The 15,292-nt window shown below is 37.6% G+C and overlaps 1 protein-coding gene across 4 annotated transcripts; it reads right to left on the reverse strand.

The window, feature by feature from the left end:
- Positions 1-2,066: 2,066 nt before the first annotated feature.
- LOC112015183 (protein NPGR2) lies at positions 2,067-8,053 on the reverse strand. Of its 4 annotated transcripts, none has more exons than XM_024047557.2 (6): positions 7,826-8,053; positions 6,956-7,128; positions 5,345-5,597; positions 3,686-4,902; positions 3,088-3,241; positions 2,067-2,659 (listed from the first exon to the last, which is right to left on the reverse strand). In XM_024047557.2, exons 2-6 carry the CDS (start codon positions 7,103-7,105, stop codon positions 2,343-2,345), a joined length of 2,091 nt encoding a protein of 696 aa, XP_023903325.2. In that variant the 5' UTR covers positions 7,106-7,128; positions 7,826-8,053; the 3' UTR covers positions 2,067-2,342. The 4 variants fall into 4 exon arrangements, with proteins under 4 accessions (XP_023903325.2, XP_023903324.2, XP_023903321.2 ...); XM_024047556.2 differs by having other exon boundaries at positions 6,956-7,236; XM_024047553.2 differs by having other exon boundaries at positions 6,956-7,241.
- Between the last annotated feature and the right edge of the window lie 7,239 nt (positions 8,054-15,292).

The raw sequence follows: 15,292 nt of genomic DNA on the forward strand, positions 1-15,292 counted from the left end.
TATCATCTTCTTTTAATTTTAACAAATGAAATATATATATATATATATATATATATTTTTTTTTTTTTTTTTTTTCTATAATAATTTTGTATATGAAGCTTGTTCTTGTGGATGTATATGGTTTGTTTTGAACTTTGGTTTAGCTAGTCCAAATATTACAATCTTGTGGGGCCTGTTGAGTTATTTTGATGAAATTAATGCAGGTACTTTTGCATTTGTTTTGTCATGACAGTCATGTAGCTATTATTTTTCCATTTGCATGCTCTGATGTGATAGAATTTAATTTATAGCAGATATTGATTTTTTTAGCTATGCAGCAGATATTGATTTGAAAGGTCTGAATAAACATCAATACATCATTAAGTTTCCCATGTGACGTCCAGATATTACTGTCATTTGGAATCAATGCTCCTTGCCATATTGGATTGACTTTACACATTTTATGAATGCTTTTCAATAATAATAGAAGTTGTAATCTCTTTATGAATGCTTTTCAATAATAATAAAGTTATTTTTTTTATTATTATTTTTGAATGTGTTGCACCCATGAAAAATCTTTTAAGCTGTCTCTTAAATTCATCGTCTCTAAAATAATTTGGAAAATGTTGCATCAACGAAAATTGCAAACCAAATTCACCTCTAGGTCAATTTTGGGAATTTATTCACATGTAAAATGATCATTTTACATTTTGGGTATATTTGTAAAGAAAAAAATATATTATTTCAAAATTATAAAATGAGGTGTCTTGATAGAATGAACAAAATGTACTAATACACATGAATGTTATACAAAATATAGAATGAACAAAGTTTTCTTTCAAATTGATTTGGATGAATTTCTTCTAATCTATTATGTTAACTCATAAAACCATTCACATAATAATTTAAACAAATCACAGCTCATTAAATAGTTTATGTGACTACGGTTTTATCAATCTCCGTGTAGCAGATTAAAAAATATATATGCACCTTTCAAATCAATTTTGAGAAATTTTTTTTCATAAAATATATCAAAATGGAAGATTGAATTGATATGTATTAGATAGACCGTGACGTGAACCCTTAGCGCTGTCTAAGGGGGGTCGAGTTATGGTGCAGTGTAGAGGTGTAGCTGTACAAGTCTTTTGCATTTCACTAAAACAAAAAGTCTATTGCAGAAATTGCAATTTTGCTTTACACCAGTTAGAAACTTCATATATTAATTAGTAGAATCTTTGCTTCCCACATATTCTACCTTTCTAACCGCAGGTAAGGACTGAAATAGGTGTCTCACAATTAAAATAACCAAAAAAAAAAAGTCCTATATTTATTCATTTAATAATGTATTAGAAGTATCTTTTTTTTTTTTTTTTCAAGAACTATATAACTCAATTAGCATTTTTGGTGTTTCTAATGTTCAAAACTTTAAATACCCCCATTTTAATTATAAAAATGAAGTATTTAAAATTTTTTAAAAGCAACCAAAACAATGAGGTAAGTATTCAACTTTACAAGTATATTGTTTATATTCTTAACACTTTTACATTAATTTTATTTTTAAATTTTTTCTTGAAAAATCAAGTTATATGTTTAAAATTTATGTATTTAAACTAATCTCTTAATCTGATAATTATGAGCAATGAATTTATTATTTTATTTTCTTTATTATAATGATATAAAATATATATTTATAGTTAATTGAAATTATGAAAAAATAAATTAAAATTTTACATTAGCTTGTGTATGACAAATATTTTAGCATATAGCTTTTTATTTATTTTGTTATTAGTATCGATTTGTATTTTTCAGATTAATTTAACTTACAATCTTTTCTTTTAATTTTGCCTCCCTGAGTTGAAATCCTAGCTAACAATTTGCATCGGTTATGATCATATGAAGCTTATACATCTCTCTAAGTCTCTAAGGATGGAGCTCTAATATCTGATTGTTAACATGTTCTGCACCAGTTATTTTACATGGGCAATGGACCAACAAGAACGAGTTGAGAAGTACTGTTAATGTCAGTGCCACAGAACAGCAAAGGTCAATAGAAGAGATTTCATGAACTTCCTAAACTAGAATGTGAATTGAACATGCAAAATACGCTCCCTTCTAATATTCATCATACAACAATAACGCAAAATTCATTATAGTCCACTCATCAATAAACCTCGAGACATAGCTAGGGTAAAAGATGCTAATAACATTCCAAGTGACGCAATATAATTATCAAACATCTTCTATTTCCTTTGGCTCATTTTTTCCTCTCTTTTTTTTAATGGGTATCAAGTTAAAATAAAAATTGTAGTCTAATCTACAATATAATACATGGGTCATAGAGACAAAGTGTGCGTGTAGTTTGGTCATCTGAAGGACTCAACTGGCGCGGATTCTTCAAGAAGCGCAGCAGCCTCAAAGCATTCGGCAGCCTCTAGCTGTGTTGTTCCAATGTCAGCTTTGTAGAGAAGCCCAAGATTGTACCAAGCAGAAGGGTTTGTTCTGTCTAGTCGAAGTGCATCAGTGAGAAAACTTCTCACAACTGCCAATGATTGGCCTCCAAGCTCTCGGAGAATGCATGCTGTGGATATCAAGCTTGGAACATGGTTGGGTTCAACATCTAATGCTTTCCTGAATGATTTCAGGGCTTCTTGGTGGAGACCCTTGGCTTTATAGAGTAAACCTAACAAGTCACCAAGTTTTAGGTTCCTTAATCAACAATATAATCAAATATTTTTGCATATGAACAGTGGACACCCCATAAGATTTGTTTCAAAATACTCAAGAAAGAGAGACTCAATTAAACTTTGATGGTGCCAAGAGCCTTGTTTGCTCAACTGGTTGGTACCTCTTGGTTAAAAAAAAAAAAAAGACTTTGATAGCAATTTTAACGAGATATAATTCCAGATACAGTTCTACTATATATCAAGCAACTTGAGTTTTGGCACTATGTCTTGACATCATTCTAAAACTGAAGCAATTTGCACCATGTCCTATGTCTCTAAGGGCTATTGAGTAGAAGGGAACAAAAAAATCAGAACATAAAAGCTAAGAGGAAATTCAAGATATATACAAATTACATATTAAAGTAGTGATTGAATGAGAACTTACCTGTTGAATGCCATCTAGAAGCGGAATAAGGATTGATAGCCTGGGATTTTGAAAGACAGACTTCAGCATCCCGCCATTGTGACAAGCTTGTGTAGACATCAGCTAAATCATGCCACGTTTCCATTTCTAAGCTTCTGTCATGATTTCTCCTATTCTGTAAGAGAAAATTGTAACAAAAGTAGGTCATTTGCTACCTCAAAATGGTCTTCTGGGAATAATAATTGGGTGCATAGATCAATGTTAAGCTAATCTCCTTTCCATTATTTAATAAATAATAAAAAAAAGAGGCTTTTATACTTAGCCTGCACATATTCTCTATCTTTTACAAATAGGGAATAGCAAATCAAAATTCCTAACCAAAATATGAGGGAAAATAATTTCTTTAAAAAAAGACACGTCATATATGCTTCAAAATTTACACTCCTTTGTTTCACTGTAAAATATTCTTAGTCACAGAAGGAAATATGCAAAGCTGTTTCAATAAATGAAAAGAAGGTCCATCTGGACACATTTTCAAGTTAATGAAAACATGATTCTATATTTCAACATCTAATTACAAGGGCACAAACCTAACGTGGATGCCCACCAAACACCATACCTTTAGAAGCTTCTTCCCAACACCTAAACTTTTGGTCCGAACTTGAAGAACAGCAAGAAGATGAGTATACGTCTCTATGGCATTCTTTAACTGACCCTGTGCAATCTGGAGCTTAGCTTTAGTTCGCAACAGTTCTCCTTGATCCCACTTCCCAGTCTGATCTAAAGCAGCATTAATTAGTGTCTCTGCATCACTGAACCGTTTTTGAGCTGACAATATCCGTGCTGAAAGGATATACCCTTTAACACTAGAGCCAGCCTCAAGTTTCAACAGCTGCTTTGCATAATAAAGTGCTACATCCAATTTCCTTTGTTCAGCATGCTCTAGACAAAGATGAAAAACAATGCTTGGATCTCTTTCTCTCATTGTTCTCTCAGCAGTTCCCAGTGCTTCAATTGCTTCAGACTGCTTCAAAATCCTCTCAGAATCGGAAGCAACCAATCTGGATTTACCTGACAATAGAACACCCAGTAAGCAGTTTGCAACACTTACCACTTGGCTGCATTTTCCTTGCAGTCCAGAAAGCGCTTTGTGAGTATAATTAATCCCTTCCTCAATGCAAACCAAATTCTCTCCACAAATTTTTGAAGCCAGTAATAACTCTGGTATGCAATCATGGTTCTCTCTATCATGCAAAAAGTTCCTCAAAAGATTCAAAGCAATCATGTTTTCGCCTTCCCCATAATAACAGAGAGCTAGAGTGCTATATCTTTCCTTTCTATCCATGATCCCTGGAAGCAATTCTTCAACCTGATGAGCTAGGGCCCTCAATTCCCCTGAAACAGATAGGGCAAAAGAAAGGTGATCAATGATTGATGGGTCCCATACAATCCTTTTAAGAACAAATTTTCTTAGTAGAATCAGTAACAGAAGAACAGCCTCCTCTAAATTATTTCTTGGCACAAAGGAGCCTCCCATCTGTGAACGAAGATTTGGAGGGTTTGCATCACAACCACTATACAGAAGAAAAATGGCAAATTCCTTTTCTATCTTTGCAGTAGTTTCCGTGTCAAGATTCCAATGATAAAGTAGAGCTCTCCGGTATGATAGGATAGCTTCTTGGGGAGACCCAGCAAGCTTCCATAACTCCGGAAGCAATTCGACAGCTCTGTTTAGAGTCTCTTGTAATTTACAATCTGATGCAAAGTTTTCAGTCAAGCCTTCTGGTAATGCAGATTCAACAGTGTCCAAAATTACTTTGCAAGACTGAGCAGCTTCTGTGAAAATGGGTTAGGAAGGAAGGTTAGCCATGCAGTAATTTTATAAACAAACCATCTCAGAAACCTTAAAATTTTCATTTCTATGTGATCCTTGGCAGGGAAGATGAGGGAGAGAGAGAGAGAGCCCACAACAAGCACAATCTTTTTTTTGGGGGTTGGGGGGTGATGGGATAACTTGTAATGCACAAATCACCTAAATAATTACTTTATACTGATCGATTTATTACACAATACATAAATTCCTAATTTAGTAAAGAAAACTGATGTACGCTGGTGACCTCTAAATATAAATGACCTTTAAGTACAAAAAAATGTTGCTTGGTTCGTTGCAAGTTCATGAGTCCAAAAATGTACAAGACAATCTGAAAGATAGTTGAAACAACATAAAGAGATGAAAGATAAACAGGAAGTGGAAATCAAATTGAGATGGAGAGAATACCTCCAAACCTCCCAAGACCCTGACATGATTTTGCTTTGAGGAAAATAGCTTCAAATAGTAAACTAACAGCATGCATAGACATGAGTGGGGCAGCATCACTTTGTGAATGGCGTCTATTGTATTCACATCTTCTAGAAATGGAGACTTTCATCTTGGGGGTAACTGCAGCAATGTCTATTCCTTCAAATACATGAAGTGCAGCTTCTATGTTACCTTTTTGATACTCAAGCCTTCCTAATAAAGCTCTTGCTTCCTAAAGAAGTTAGACATTTGTCTTAGCCTTACCAAATTTGTAAAGAAGATTCTAAAAAGATTCAAAGCAAGCCCAGATTGCAGAATAACATGAAGTCTAGCCATGACCATGCAAAAACTAGAGATATGAGGACATTGGCTGAAATTTCAAGAAGCCCCTGTTATAAAGAATCTCAAGGAAAAGCATATAATATATGTACATCATATCAATAAATATAAGGGACTTAACTCCTATGAGAAATTGAGTCACATATTTTCATTTCCATGTCATGTATGAATGGGCCATTATAACCAAGTTACTGAAAATCAAATTGGTACATTATCAATATCGATGAAAGAAATTATTTGCAGCAACAGCATTCATGTTTAAGTCCTGGTTCTAGTAGATCAACATGCCCAAAATAACTAGTTCCTCAGTTATGGTAAACATGGAGATCAAAGATAAAATATCATACATTCAACCACCCAACTTTGGATACATCCATTGAAAATGCAGCAGGAGGATATTCACCAGTGGAGAGATCACAAGTTACATGGAAAATAGCACATGTCATGAACTAGTCGAACCCCCTGAACCCCACTCCCATGCAACTCAAGTACTCAACCAATAGACAAAAGACGTTGCATCACTGCAACCAATGCCTAGGTGAAGGAATGGGTTGTAGTAACACAACAAATTTTTGAAGTTTCATGGAACAAAATAAATCCATTATTCATCAAGTTTAGTAGATATTCCATGATTCCAGCATAGTAAAATTTTATGGTATTCATGATCTCTCCAAATTAGACATATATGCTATAGTCTCAGGCATCATTGGAGAGCTATCTTTACCATAGAATATTGGAATTGCCAAATTTTTTTTTTTAAGAATTCATTTGGTTTAGTAGCACAATGTACTGCCCTTAATATAACTGTAACCAATGACCATCCAGGAAAAAAAAAAGGCAAATCTATCTAAAACAGGATAAACCAACTAAGGAATTCTCATTGTCAGAGTCACTCCCACCTCAAAATGACTTTACAAGTGTACAGCTAAATAACAGTAAAACAAAGACTTATGGCCTTTTTGGTTCGTATGAACTTGACTACTTCATTTTGTCTTACCATATAAATTAAATCCATATCTTAAATGGAGCAATCAAAAACAGGTTGAAGTATTTATTAGAATGGATGAATAAATCATATCTATAAATTTTCCCATTATAATGCTCAATTTGTTCATTGAAGACCATATAAAGTGAAAATGTAACCATAAAAAATTTCGTAGTATGACCAGACAGGCTCTTAGTTTACATATAACAGATAAACAAAAATACAACAGAAAAGGCAAGAGATCAGCAAAAATAAGTACAACTAACCTCATAGTTCAGATAACCACTCTCACGAAGAGAGCACTCTGCTTCTTCAATGTTGCTATTGTCCACCTTTGTTTCCATCTCACCAGCTCGGGATGAATAGCCACTTGCTGAATAGTCCCGCGTTGCTAAGGACTCCGATGAATGAACCATTTCATCTACCTTCAATTGCTCACCTGAACAAATACACTTCATCATCTTCTGCAATCTCCCTTGAATGATAATTACTCCCTTATTCACCCAATTCTTAAGTCTCATACTGGATCAATCCACTTGAAATTCTTCTAAACTAGCATCAACCACAGAACTATAAATCAGAACCCAGAAATCACCCAACACCCCAGCTCATATAAGTGCTCATAAATTCTTAGATAATGAGCAGAGTGTTAGTGTTCAACCAGTGAATTCTTGAGAGTACTAGATTCCATATATATCAAAATGAACTAAGAAAATGAAACTATCCCAAAATTCCAACTTTTGGTTCCTATTCAATTATGTTATGAAGCTTATGCTATAAACAAGTCCAATTCTGAATCCTACTATCTAGGATTCGAACATCCAAATTATGTAATGACATGAAAAACCAACCAAAATTTCTGCAACCCCACTCCACAACTCCATCAGAATTCGCAAACAAGAAACCTTAAGTACCCCAAAAGTCCATCAAAGATGAATAAAAGAAGAAACTTTACAGTATAAAAAATCACCCAGAAGAATCCAACAACAACCCAGATGAAGTAAATAAAAGCCACAAGATATTACAGCTAAGCAATATGATTATGGAAGCTAAAGTTGCAGAAAAGGAAACACCCATTACAACAACAACTTAGAAGAAAGAACAAAAGAGATTAAAACAGCATCTTAAGAAAGTACCTTTTGGTTAAGAAAAAGCATTGACTGAGCCCACCAGACATCAACACCACCGTGCATCTCTCCAGTTCCTACAACAAAAAAGGTCCCTTGATTTTTTCTTGCTAAACAAGAATCCAAAGCTGCAATGACTTTTTGCTCTCTTTTTATGACTTTGAGCCCGTATTCCTTGCAACTCACTGCTCCTTTGCCTCTTCTACGCTATTGATACATTGTTAGTTCAAAATTCAAACAGGACGCAGACAAGTCAGCCTTTGTGCATTAAATTATGAAATGTACCTTCTGGTTCAGCTTTCGAAGATGTGAAAGTGTGAACAGAAGAAAGATTTTGTTTAAACTTTTTTTATTTTGTGTTGTTTAATCTTTATTTTAGTCTAAATTGGAACGAGTATTTATACTTTATTATATTAAATTTTACTATTAAAGAAAAAAAAAATTGTCATTCTGGAATCTGAATGGAAAGGAAATGTGGCGGGGCCCAGTTTCCTCCATGTGTAGTCAACTACTCAACTGCCTGCCGGCCCCTTGACGTTACAAAAGAAAATCTCTTTTTGGTTTCCAGTTGTGTTCATTTTGTTGACTTCGTACTTCACATTAAATTTTAAGCAAAAACACTTTGCCTTAATTTTATATGAGAAAAGTTATAGAAATTATTTTTAGAAATATTTTATTGAGGGAATGGTAAAATAATAATTTTTTTTAAGAAACAAATTAATTGTTAAACACACACTTAATTATACTCTTTTATTAAGCCCAAATAATAAATATTGTTGACAATTTTTTACATTTTTCATAAAAATGATATCAAAACTTTTCTCTTATGGTCTATTAATAATTATTTTTATTATAGTTTATTAACAATTACTCTAAAGACATCCAATAACATGAACACTTTTTTATTTAGTCTTAAGTTTTCATACCTTTTATTTGGTTCGTATTTTTTTTAACTTATTGTAATTTTGGTTCTTACTAACATTTCACTTACAGAAACTGCTATTTTTAAACTACTAGTCAATACATTAGAGGATTTTGAGTCTAAAATAGTGTTGTGGGGGGAGAAAAACCCAACCCAACTTATTGGGCCCAAGGCCCTGAATGAGGAGCACTCTTCGTCCGAGGAGGTGTGATCTGCAGTCAGGCCCACATCAAAGGGGAATGCCTTGAGACGAGCACGTGTGCCATCCGAGGAGGTAATCATGTGCCCGAGTAGTCCAGCATCCTCGGATCCGAAGAGGTTTGGCCCAACACGAGCACGGGAGGTTCAAGTGATCTGTTGGACAAGTGTCTAGAGGGAGAGGAACCTCGGACACACATGAAGATAACGGGAACAGAGAAATATCAAGGAGGCATACTTCAACCACCACATTTAATGCACGGCACCTACCTTCCTGGCCGCATTTATGTGGATAAGACCCCTGAACAGTGCATTCTCAGCTACCGCCACTCACATAAGGCTAAAAGTGGGGTGATGGGACATACACTCAAGTGGGTGCCTGGATGATAAACAGGTGGACGGAGGAGATGGTGAACAGTGCATTCTCAGCTACCGCCACTCACATAAGGCTAAAAGTGGGGTGATGGGACATACACTCAAGTGGGTGCCTGGATGATAAACAGGTGGACGGAGGAGATGGAAGAAGGCAATGCTATATAAGGGAAGGGTGCCTCTGATAGAAGGGGGAGGAAAGAGAAAGGAAAAGAGAGATATTTGATGATTGTAGCTCCAGGAATTGTAACCCTAGACTATCAATGAAAAGCATCTCTTCGGACAGAGCACTCATATTAGTCCAAGAACACATTAATTCAAATCTTCCCATTGGGGTTGCTGTTTAATACTGTTATTTTCATGATTAGCCTAGCCCTTTCACCCATTCTCTACAAAATTTATTGTTTTGGGCTCGGTGGGCTCCTAATCCATACTTCCTTGGGCATGGGCCGCAAAAACTGACCCTACAAGTGTCAATTTTAAGAAGCACATATTGGAATTTGAAGAGTCCCTTTGTCAGGCTGGATTTTGAGTCACTTCGCAACTCAAGCCAAGTCATGAGTGACCTACGAAACTCTTTACCTGGATCTTTTTTAGTGTGTTTTTTTCTCATACCTTTACCAACACTATATAAGCCCTCATTATCCACGAAATTGTAAAGCGTTTTTCCAAGAAACTTTTGAGAGAGAAAACCCTAGCTAAACTCTTAAGAGTTAGAAATTGTATACCCACAATCATCTACACCATTTTCTCTAAAGTTTTCCTTTACTCCTACCTCTCCATTTACACATTCTTAAGAGGTTCATAGCTTAAACACTTACCTCATCTAATCTAAGTGTTGAGAGAAGTTTAGGTGCATAGGGGAAGCATTGGAAGAAGCCATTGAGTGGTGGATGCAATTTGGAGCTAATTGTGGGATCCAAATAACTAGTGAAAACAAGGCTTCATGAAGCCCGTTAATAGTTGGAACTTGAAGGGTTCAAATACAATGGGTAAATTAGGCTTGGAGAGTTTTGTTTGATATTCGTGTACTCCAACTTTATTCACTAGTGGATCGATTTCGGTTTGGAAGTTCGTGGTGAGGTTTTTCGTCGAGTACCTCAGTTTCCTCTTCGATAACACGTCTCGGTGTTATTATGTGTTTGCATTTCTCTTCATTACTCTTTAAGCTTTACATTTATTGTACATGCTTATGCCTTAGGGTAGTGTTCTAGTTTTATTACGACTCATTTACTCTTGTTCCACAATTAAGTTAGAGTAAAAGTAATCAAACTGTAATTTAAAATTGGGGATTTAAATTTGCTATAGTGTTTCACACTATTTGAGCTTTCATTTACAAAAGTTTAGGGGCCAAAAAAAAAAAAAATTCAATTTTAGGGATGAAAACAAACTTCTTGTAAAGCTTAGGAATGAATTTTAGCCTAATTTATTTGATTATCAAATAGTTACAACAATGATGGAAGAATTATTTGTATCATAGTTCTCCTCATAAAGGAGAGCACACTGTCACTAAACCAAAACTACAGCGCTCTTAAATAAATACGTAATTAATAAATACAATAAATGACAAAATAGCTTCTGTCTAGTTAAGGCCATTATTAGTTTACCTTACCAACTTTTCTTACATTCTTGTACTCTGGATTATGGTAAAATATAAAAAGACCCCTTCCGATTTGGGTCAGTTGCAAACTGATACTTTATGTTATCAATTTTGTCTTATTGGCCTCTGAAATTTAAAAATTGTTCAAATTGACTCACCCATATCAATTACGTGCATGTGTTATTTTTAAATGATTTTTTTTAGTAAAGAGGTCATGTGCACACCAAGTTGCCATTGGGAAAATTCTTAAAACTCATGGATCAATAATTCAAATGTGATAGAACACGGGATTAGTTTGCAACTAATCCAAACCCTAAGGGGTCTTTTTTGGCCTTTGGATTAAATGGCAACTTTGCAAGTTTAAAACCTCTTGTTGCCATCCAAATTAACAGAAAATTACATAAATACAAATTTATTTTTGTTAAGGGTTTCTGGAAAGTGAAAAAAATTAATTGTATTTATTATTCATTATCATGAGCCCTTAGGGAACTTTTTAATACGAGCCCTAAATTTAATTATTATATATAGCACGTTAAAGTTTACTACTAAACATTACATCTTTAAACTAAGGATTGAGCCATACGCTATAACAATAGGATGTTTGAAAGTCCGAATTGAAATTATCAAAGATTTAATATTTGTATAAAACTCAGCTAATGAGATTTGTATAATTGAACATGTAGGGTCAGTTTTTGTAGCCCAAGCCCAAAAAGTATGGGTTAAAAGCCCAACGAACTCAGGACAATGAATTTGTAGAGAGTGGGCGAAAGAGCTGGGCATGTTATGAATTAAACAATGGTTGGCTAAGATACTTAAGATGGTGATAACATGAAATAATGCTTGAACAACTCCATGAGTGAATATCCGAAGAGATGTTTTATTGAGTGAACAGTAATTACAACTTTCAGAGCTACAGTAAAGCTCTTCTTTCTTCTCTCTTCTCTTTTTTTTTTCCTCCCTCCTTATCAGGGACCCTTCTTCTTTATATAGCACCCTTTCCCATCATCTCCATCGTCCTCCTGTTCTTCATCTGTATATCTACTTAAGTACATGTCATGTCACGTGTCTACTTTAGTTCTTTGTGAGTGGCGGTAGCTGAGGTTACACTGTTCAGGGGTCTTCTCCACATAAATGCGGCCAGAAAAGCTGTTGCAGTGCATTAAATACTATGGTAGCAGCTTTTCCTTTAGATATTTCTTCGTTCTGATTATCTCCAGACCTACCCAGAACTTATCATTATCATTGGGATTGCTAGAAAGATCATTCGGACCTTCCATACGTCTGATTGATCAAGGCTATTTGTAATCGAGGAGTAAGGCATCTTCAGACCAGTAGTGACCTCTTCGAACGGTACTCCCCCTCTACTTCTGGGCTTCCTGCCTTCAGATGGACTGTCCCAACCAATTATTGCTCTTCGGAAATATAATACTCCTCAACATGGTGCCCCAGGCCCATTAAGTAGCTCTGAGTTTTTACCCCCCACAATAGCCCCTCAAAATCTTAATTTTTCCCTCGCATCCGAAGAGAAAAAATTGGATTTTGACTTGTCACAGAGTAAAAGCTTGAAAACAGACAAAAATTCGACCTGGCACGTGTGTAGGTATAGATGCGCGCGTTCCATCATTGCTGCCGTTGTTTTCCGTATTCCCAAAGCGCTATATTAATTACTCCAGGTGGCGTCTTGGCCTTTGCATCCAACGGTGGGCTATTGATCCAATGGACAAGGTTCTTCCTCAGGATTTGGGCAAAATAACTTCTGCCCCTTCGTTTGACCTCGTATAAAATCTCAAAGGTAGACATTTCTTCCTTACTTTGCAACTCTCAGACCATCCCACAAGAACAAGCACACAAACGCTCCGAGCTCTTCCAATCGCTGATTTCAATCCTTCCCAGAGTTTTCAAGAATCCTTCTGCGAGTTTAGAGATCGGTCTCTAGTTCAGTTCCTGTAAGTTTTCATTATCTCAATCCTTCAGTTTTCTCTTCGACTGTCCTTTTTTCCCTTTGAGCGACCACTTCCTCACTGCTACATCGTACTTCCATTTTTCCGTTAAAGAGTGATGGGTAAACTCCAGTATTTGGTAGACAGTCCTGCCAAGTTGGAGAAGTTTAGGGCTACATATCGCGTACCTCCAAACGTGGGTGTGAGGTATTGCCCTCCAGAGAAAATACTAACTGATCGAAAAAGGGAGAAGTCGTGATTCCTATCATCGCCTTCCTAGAAGGGGGAATGACAATTCCTATGGGCCCTATCATCACTAGCTACCTTCGAAACCATAGGATTACCCCTTGGTAGTGCGCGCCTAATATGTTTAGGATCTTAGGAGCAATTGAGGACCTTAACCGTTACCTAGGATTGGGACTCACTTGGCTCGACGTGGTGCACATGTACGAGTTCCACAGCCAGCAAGGGGCGGGATATTATTTAAAATCCCGGTCCGACATTGTTAGGCTCATTTCCTGCCTCTCCAAATCCAATAAAGGGATGAAGGACGACTATGTGATCGTCTCGGGCGCGTGGTATGACGGCCCTCATTGTCCGACCAAGCCAGGAGAGCCAGGTGGGACACATTAGACTTAGGCACACTAACCATAGGCTCAGGATCTTCGTCTTTTAACAGTTTTTGATTCTTCTTGTATTGCTGTTTTCGAGTTTCTAATAAAGCTCTGCTGTGACTTGTAACAGATAAAAGCCGCATTTCTCCTCGGCTCAGCCTTACCAACGTCGCCGTGCTTAACTTTTTATTACGGTCAGAGATCTTTGTAAGCGAGGACGGACAACTCCGATCGGCTCCCCTCATCCTAAGGTACACAGCGAAGCCAAAAGACTTCCAACCGGTCGGCAATGCGATAACTCAGGGAGATCGCCGCCTCAATCGTATTGACGTAGCGTGGAAGGGTTTTTTGGCACCGTACGAGCTTCCACCCGTACCACACCTAAACCCCCAGGGTATACCCCCTCTCGTCCAGCCACTCCAGCAAGTTCCCCTCGGACCAAAGGTCGAGGGTGAAAAGGTTGGTTCCTCCACCTCCTCGCTAGAGGAGCAAATAGACAAGTTCCACTTCGGGGGGGAAGCTTCAGGGGCAAATCAAGTAGTAGAGGTCTCGGACGCTGAGGAAGAGATCGACAAGCATTCAAGCATTCACCCTGTTTTGATTGTTGCTAATCCTAAGGATTCCTCGGACGAAGACATGGACTTGAAAAGTCTAATGAGGAATAGGGGCCAAAAGGCCGAGCAGAAAGGCACTGGGACTTCTCAACCAGTAGTGACCCTGCCTCCAGTGCCTCCCCAGGTTCTCGACCTCGGCTTGAAGCCCGTGCCAAACCTACAGAAGAAGAGGCCCCTCGAGCCTGAAGAGAGGGAGGTGGTGCCACCAAAAACAAATAAGCAACAGAAGATGGCGAGAGACCATCGAGGCAAAAAGGGCCTCTTCCACTAAAAGCCGTGACGAGGTCATCGGGGCTGAGGTCCGCCGAGGAGGAGGACCTCGCATCTGGTCCCCAAGGCTGGAGCTGGATGGTGCTTCCATTCCTTGGGATACATCCCTCAGGAATTATGATGAGGGAAGGGCAAGATATGTTGCTGAGGCCTTGCAGCAGCCACTCCTTCTCTCGCATGATATGAAATCCTACAGGCGCTTTAACCAGCAGGAGCTCTTCTTATCCCTTAAGAGGGATATAGCCATGGTAAATGAACTCACTCTCTTAATTTAAGTTCTATTTTTAATTTGCTTTGCTTCCTTTCTTCACCTTATGTTGAAAATGTTGTCATGTAGATTACTCAGCAAATCTACGTGGCCGAGGAATGGAACAAGAAGTCCTACCTTGAGGCCCAAGTAGCAGCCCAATCTCAATTCGAGACGGAGAAAGCTCTGGGTCAGCTGAAGGAGGAGTATGCTTGCACGTCAGAGCAACTTAAAGACATGACCAACAAGAGGAACAACCTCCAAGCCGGCCTTAAAAACGCCGAGACTCAGGCCGAGGAGCAGCGCAAACAGCTAAATATGTCAGAGATCAACCTGGCGACCGAAAGGGAGCTAGTGAAAGGTCTCAAGGCTGAACTCCAAAAGGCTAAAGAGAGCACCCGAGCAGCCGAGCAGAAAGCTCAACTGGCCAAGGAGTCAGTTGAAGCCGAGAGAAAGGCGGCATATCAGCTGGGAGTGGATGAGACCGGGAACCGGCTTACGGAGCAATTTGCTTCGGTTAGTCGTGAATACTGTGACATAACCTGGCAAAAGGCACTGGACGCTGCTGGGGTCTCCTCGGACTCTCACCTGAGGTTACCTAGGAGCACATACTATGATCCAGACATCCGAGAGCTCCCAGGGACTGACCCCCCTCCTGCTCCACAGCTTCCAGAGGCTTCGGAGCAAAACTTAGTCAGT

The sequence above is a fragment of the Quercus suber genome, unplaced genomic scaffold, assembly GCF_002906115.3.
Source record: "Quercus suber isolate HL8 unplaced genomic scaffold, Cork oak 2.0 scaffold_387, whole genome shotgun sequence".
NCBI lineage: Eukaryota > Viridiplantae > Streptophyta > Magnoliopsida > Fagales > Fagaceae > Quercus > Quercus suber.

What these genes read in the sequence shown, in the direction of transcription:
- LOC112015183 (XM_024047556.2), bottom strand. Translation starts at nt 7,210, where the DNA reads ATGAGACTTAAGAATTGGGTGAATAAGGGAGTAATTATCATTCAAGGG. An exon ending in GTGGTTATCTGAACTATGAG is followed by an intron (nt 5,598 to 6,955) that starts GTTAGTTGTACT and finishes TAACTTCTTTAG; the next exon opens with GAAGCAAGAGCTTTATTAGG. An exon ending in GGGTCTTGGGAGGTTTGGAG is followed by an intron (nt 4,903 to 5,344) that starts GTATTCTCTCCA and finishes CCATTTTCACAG; the next exon opens with AAGCTGCTCAGTCTTGCAAA.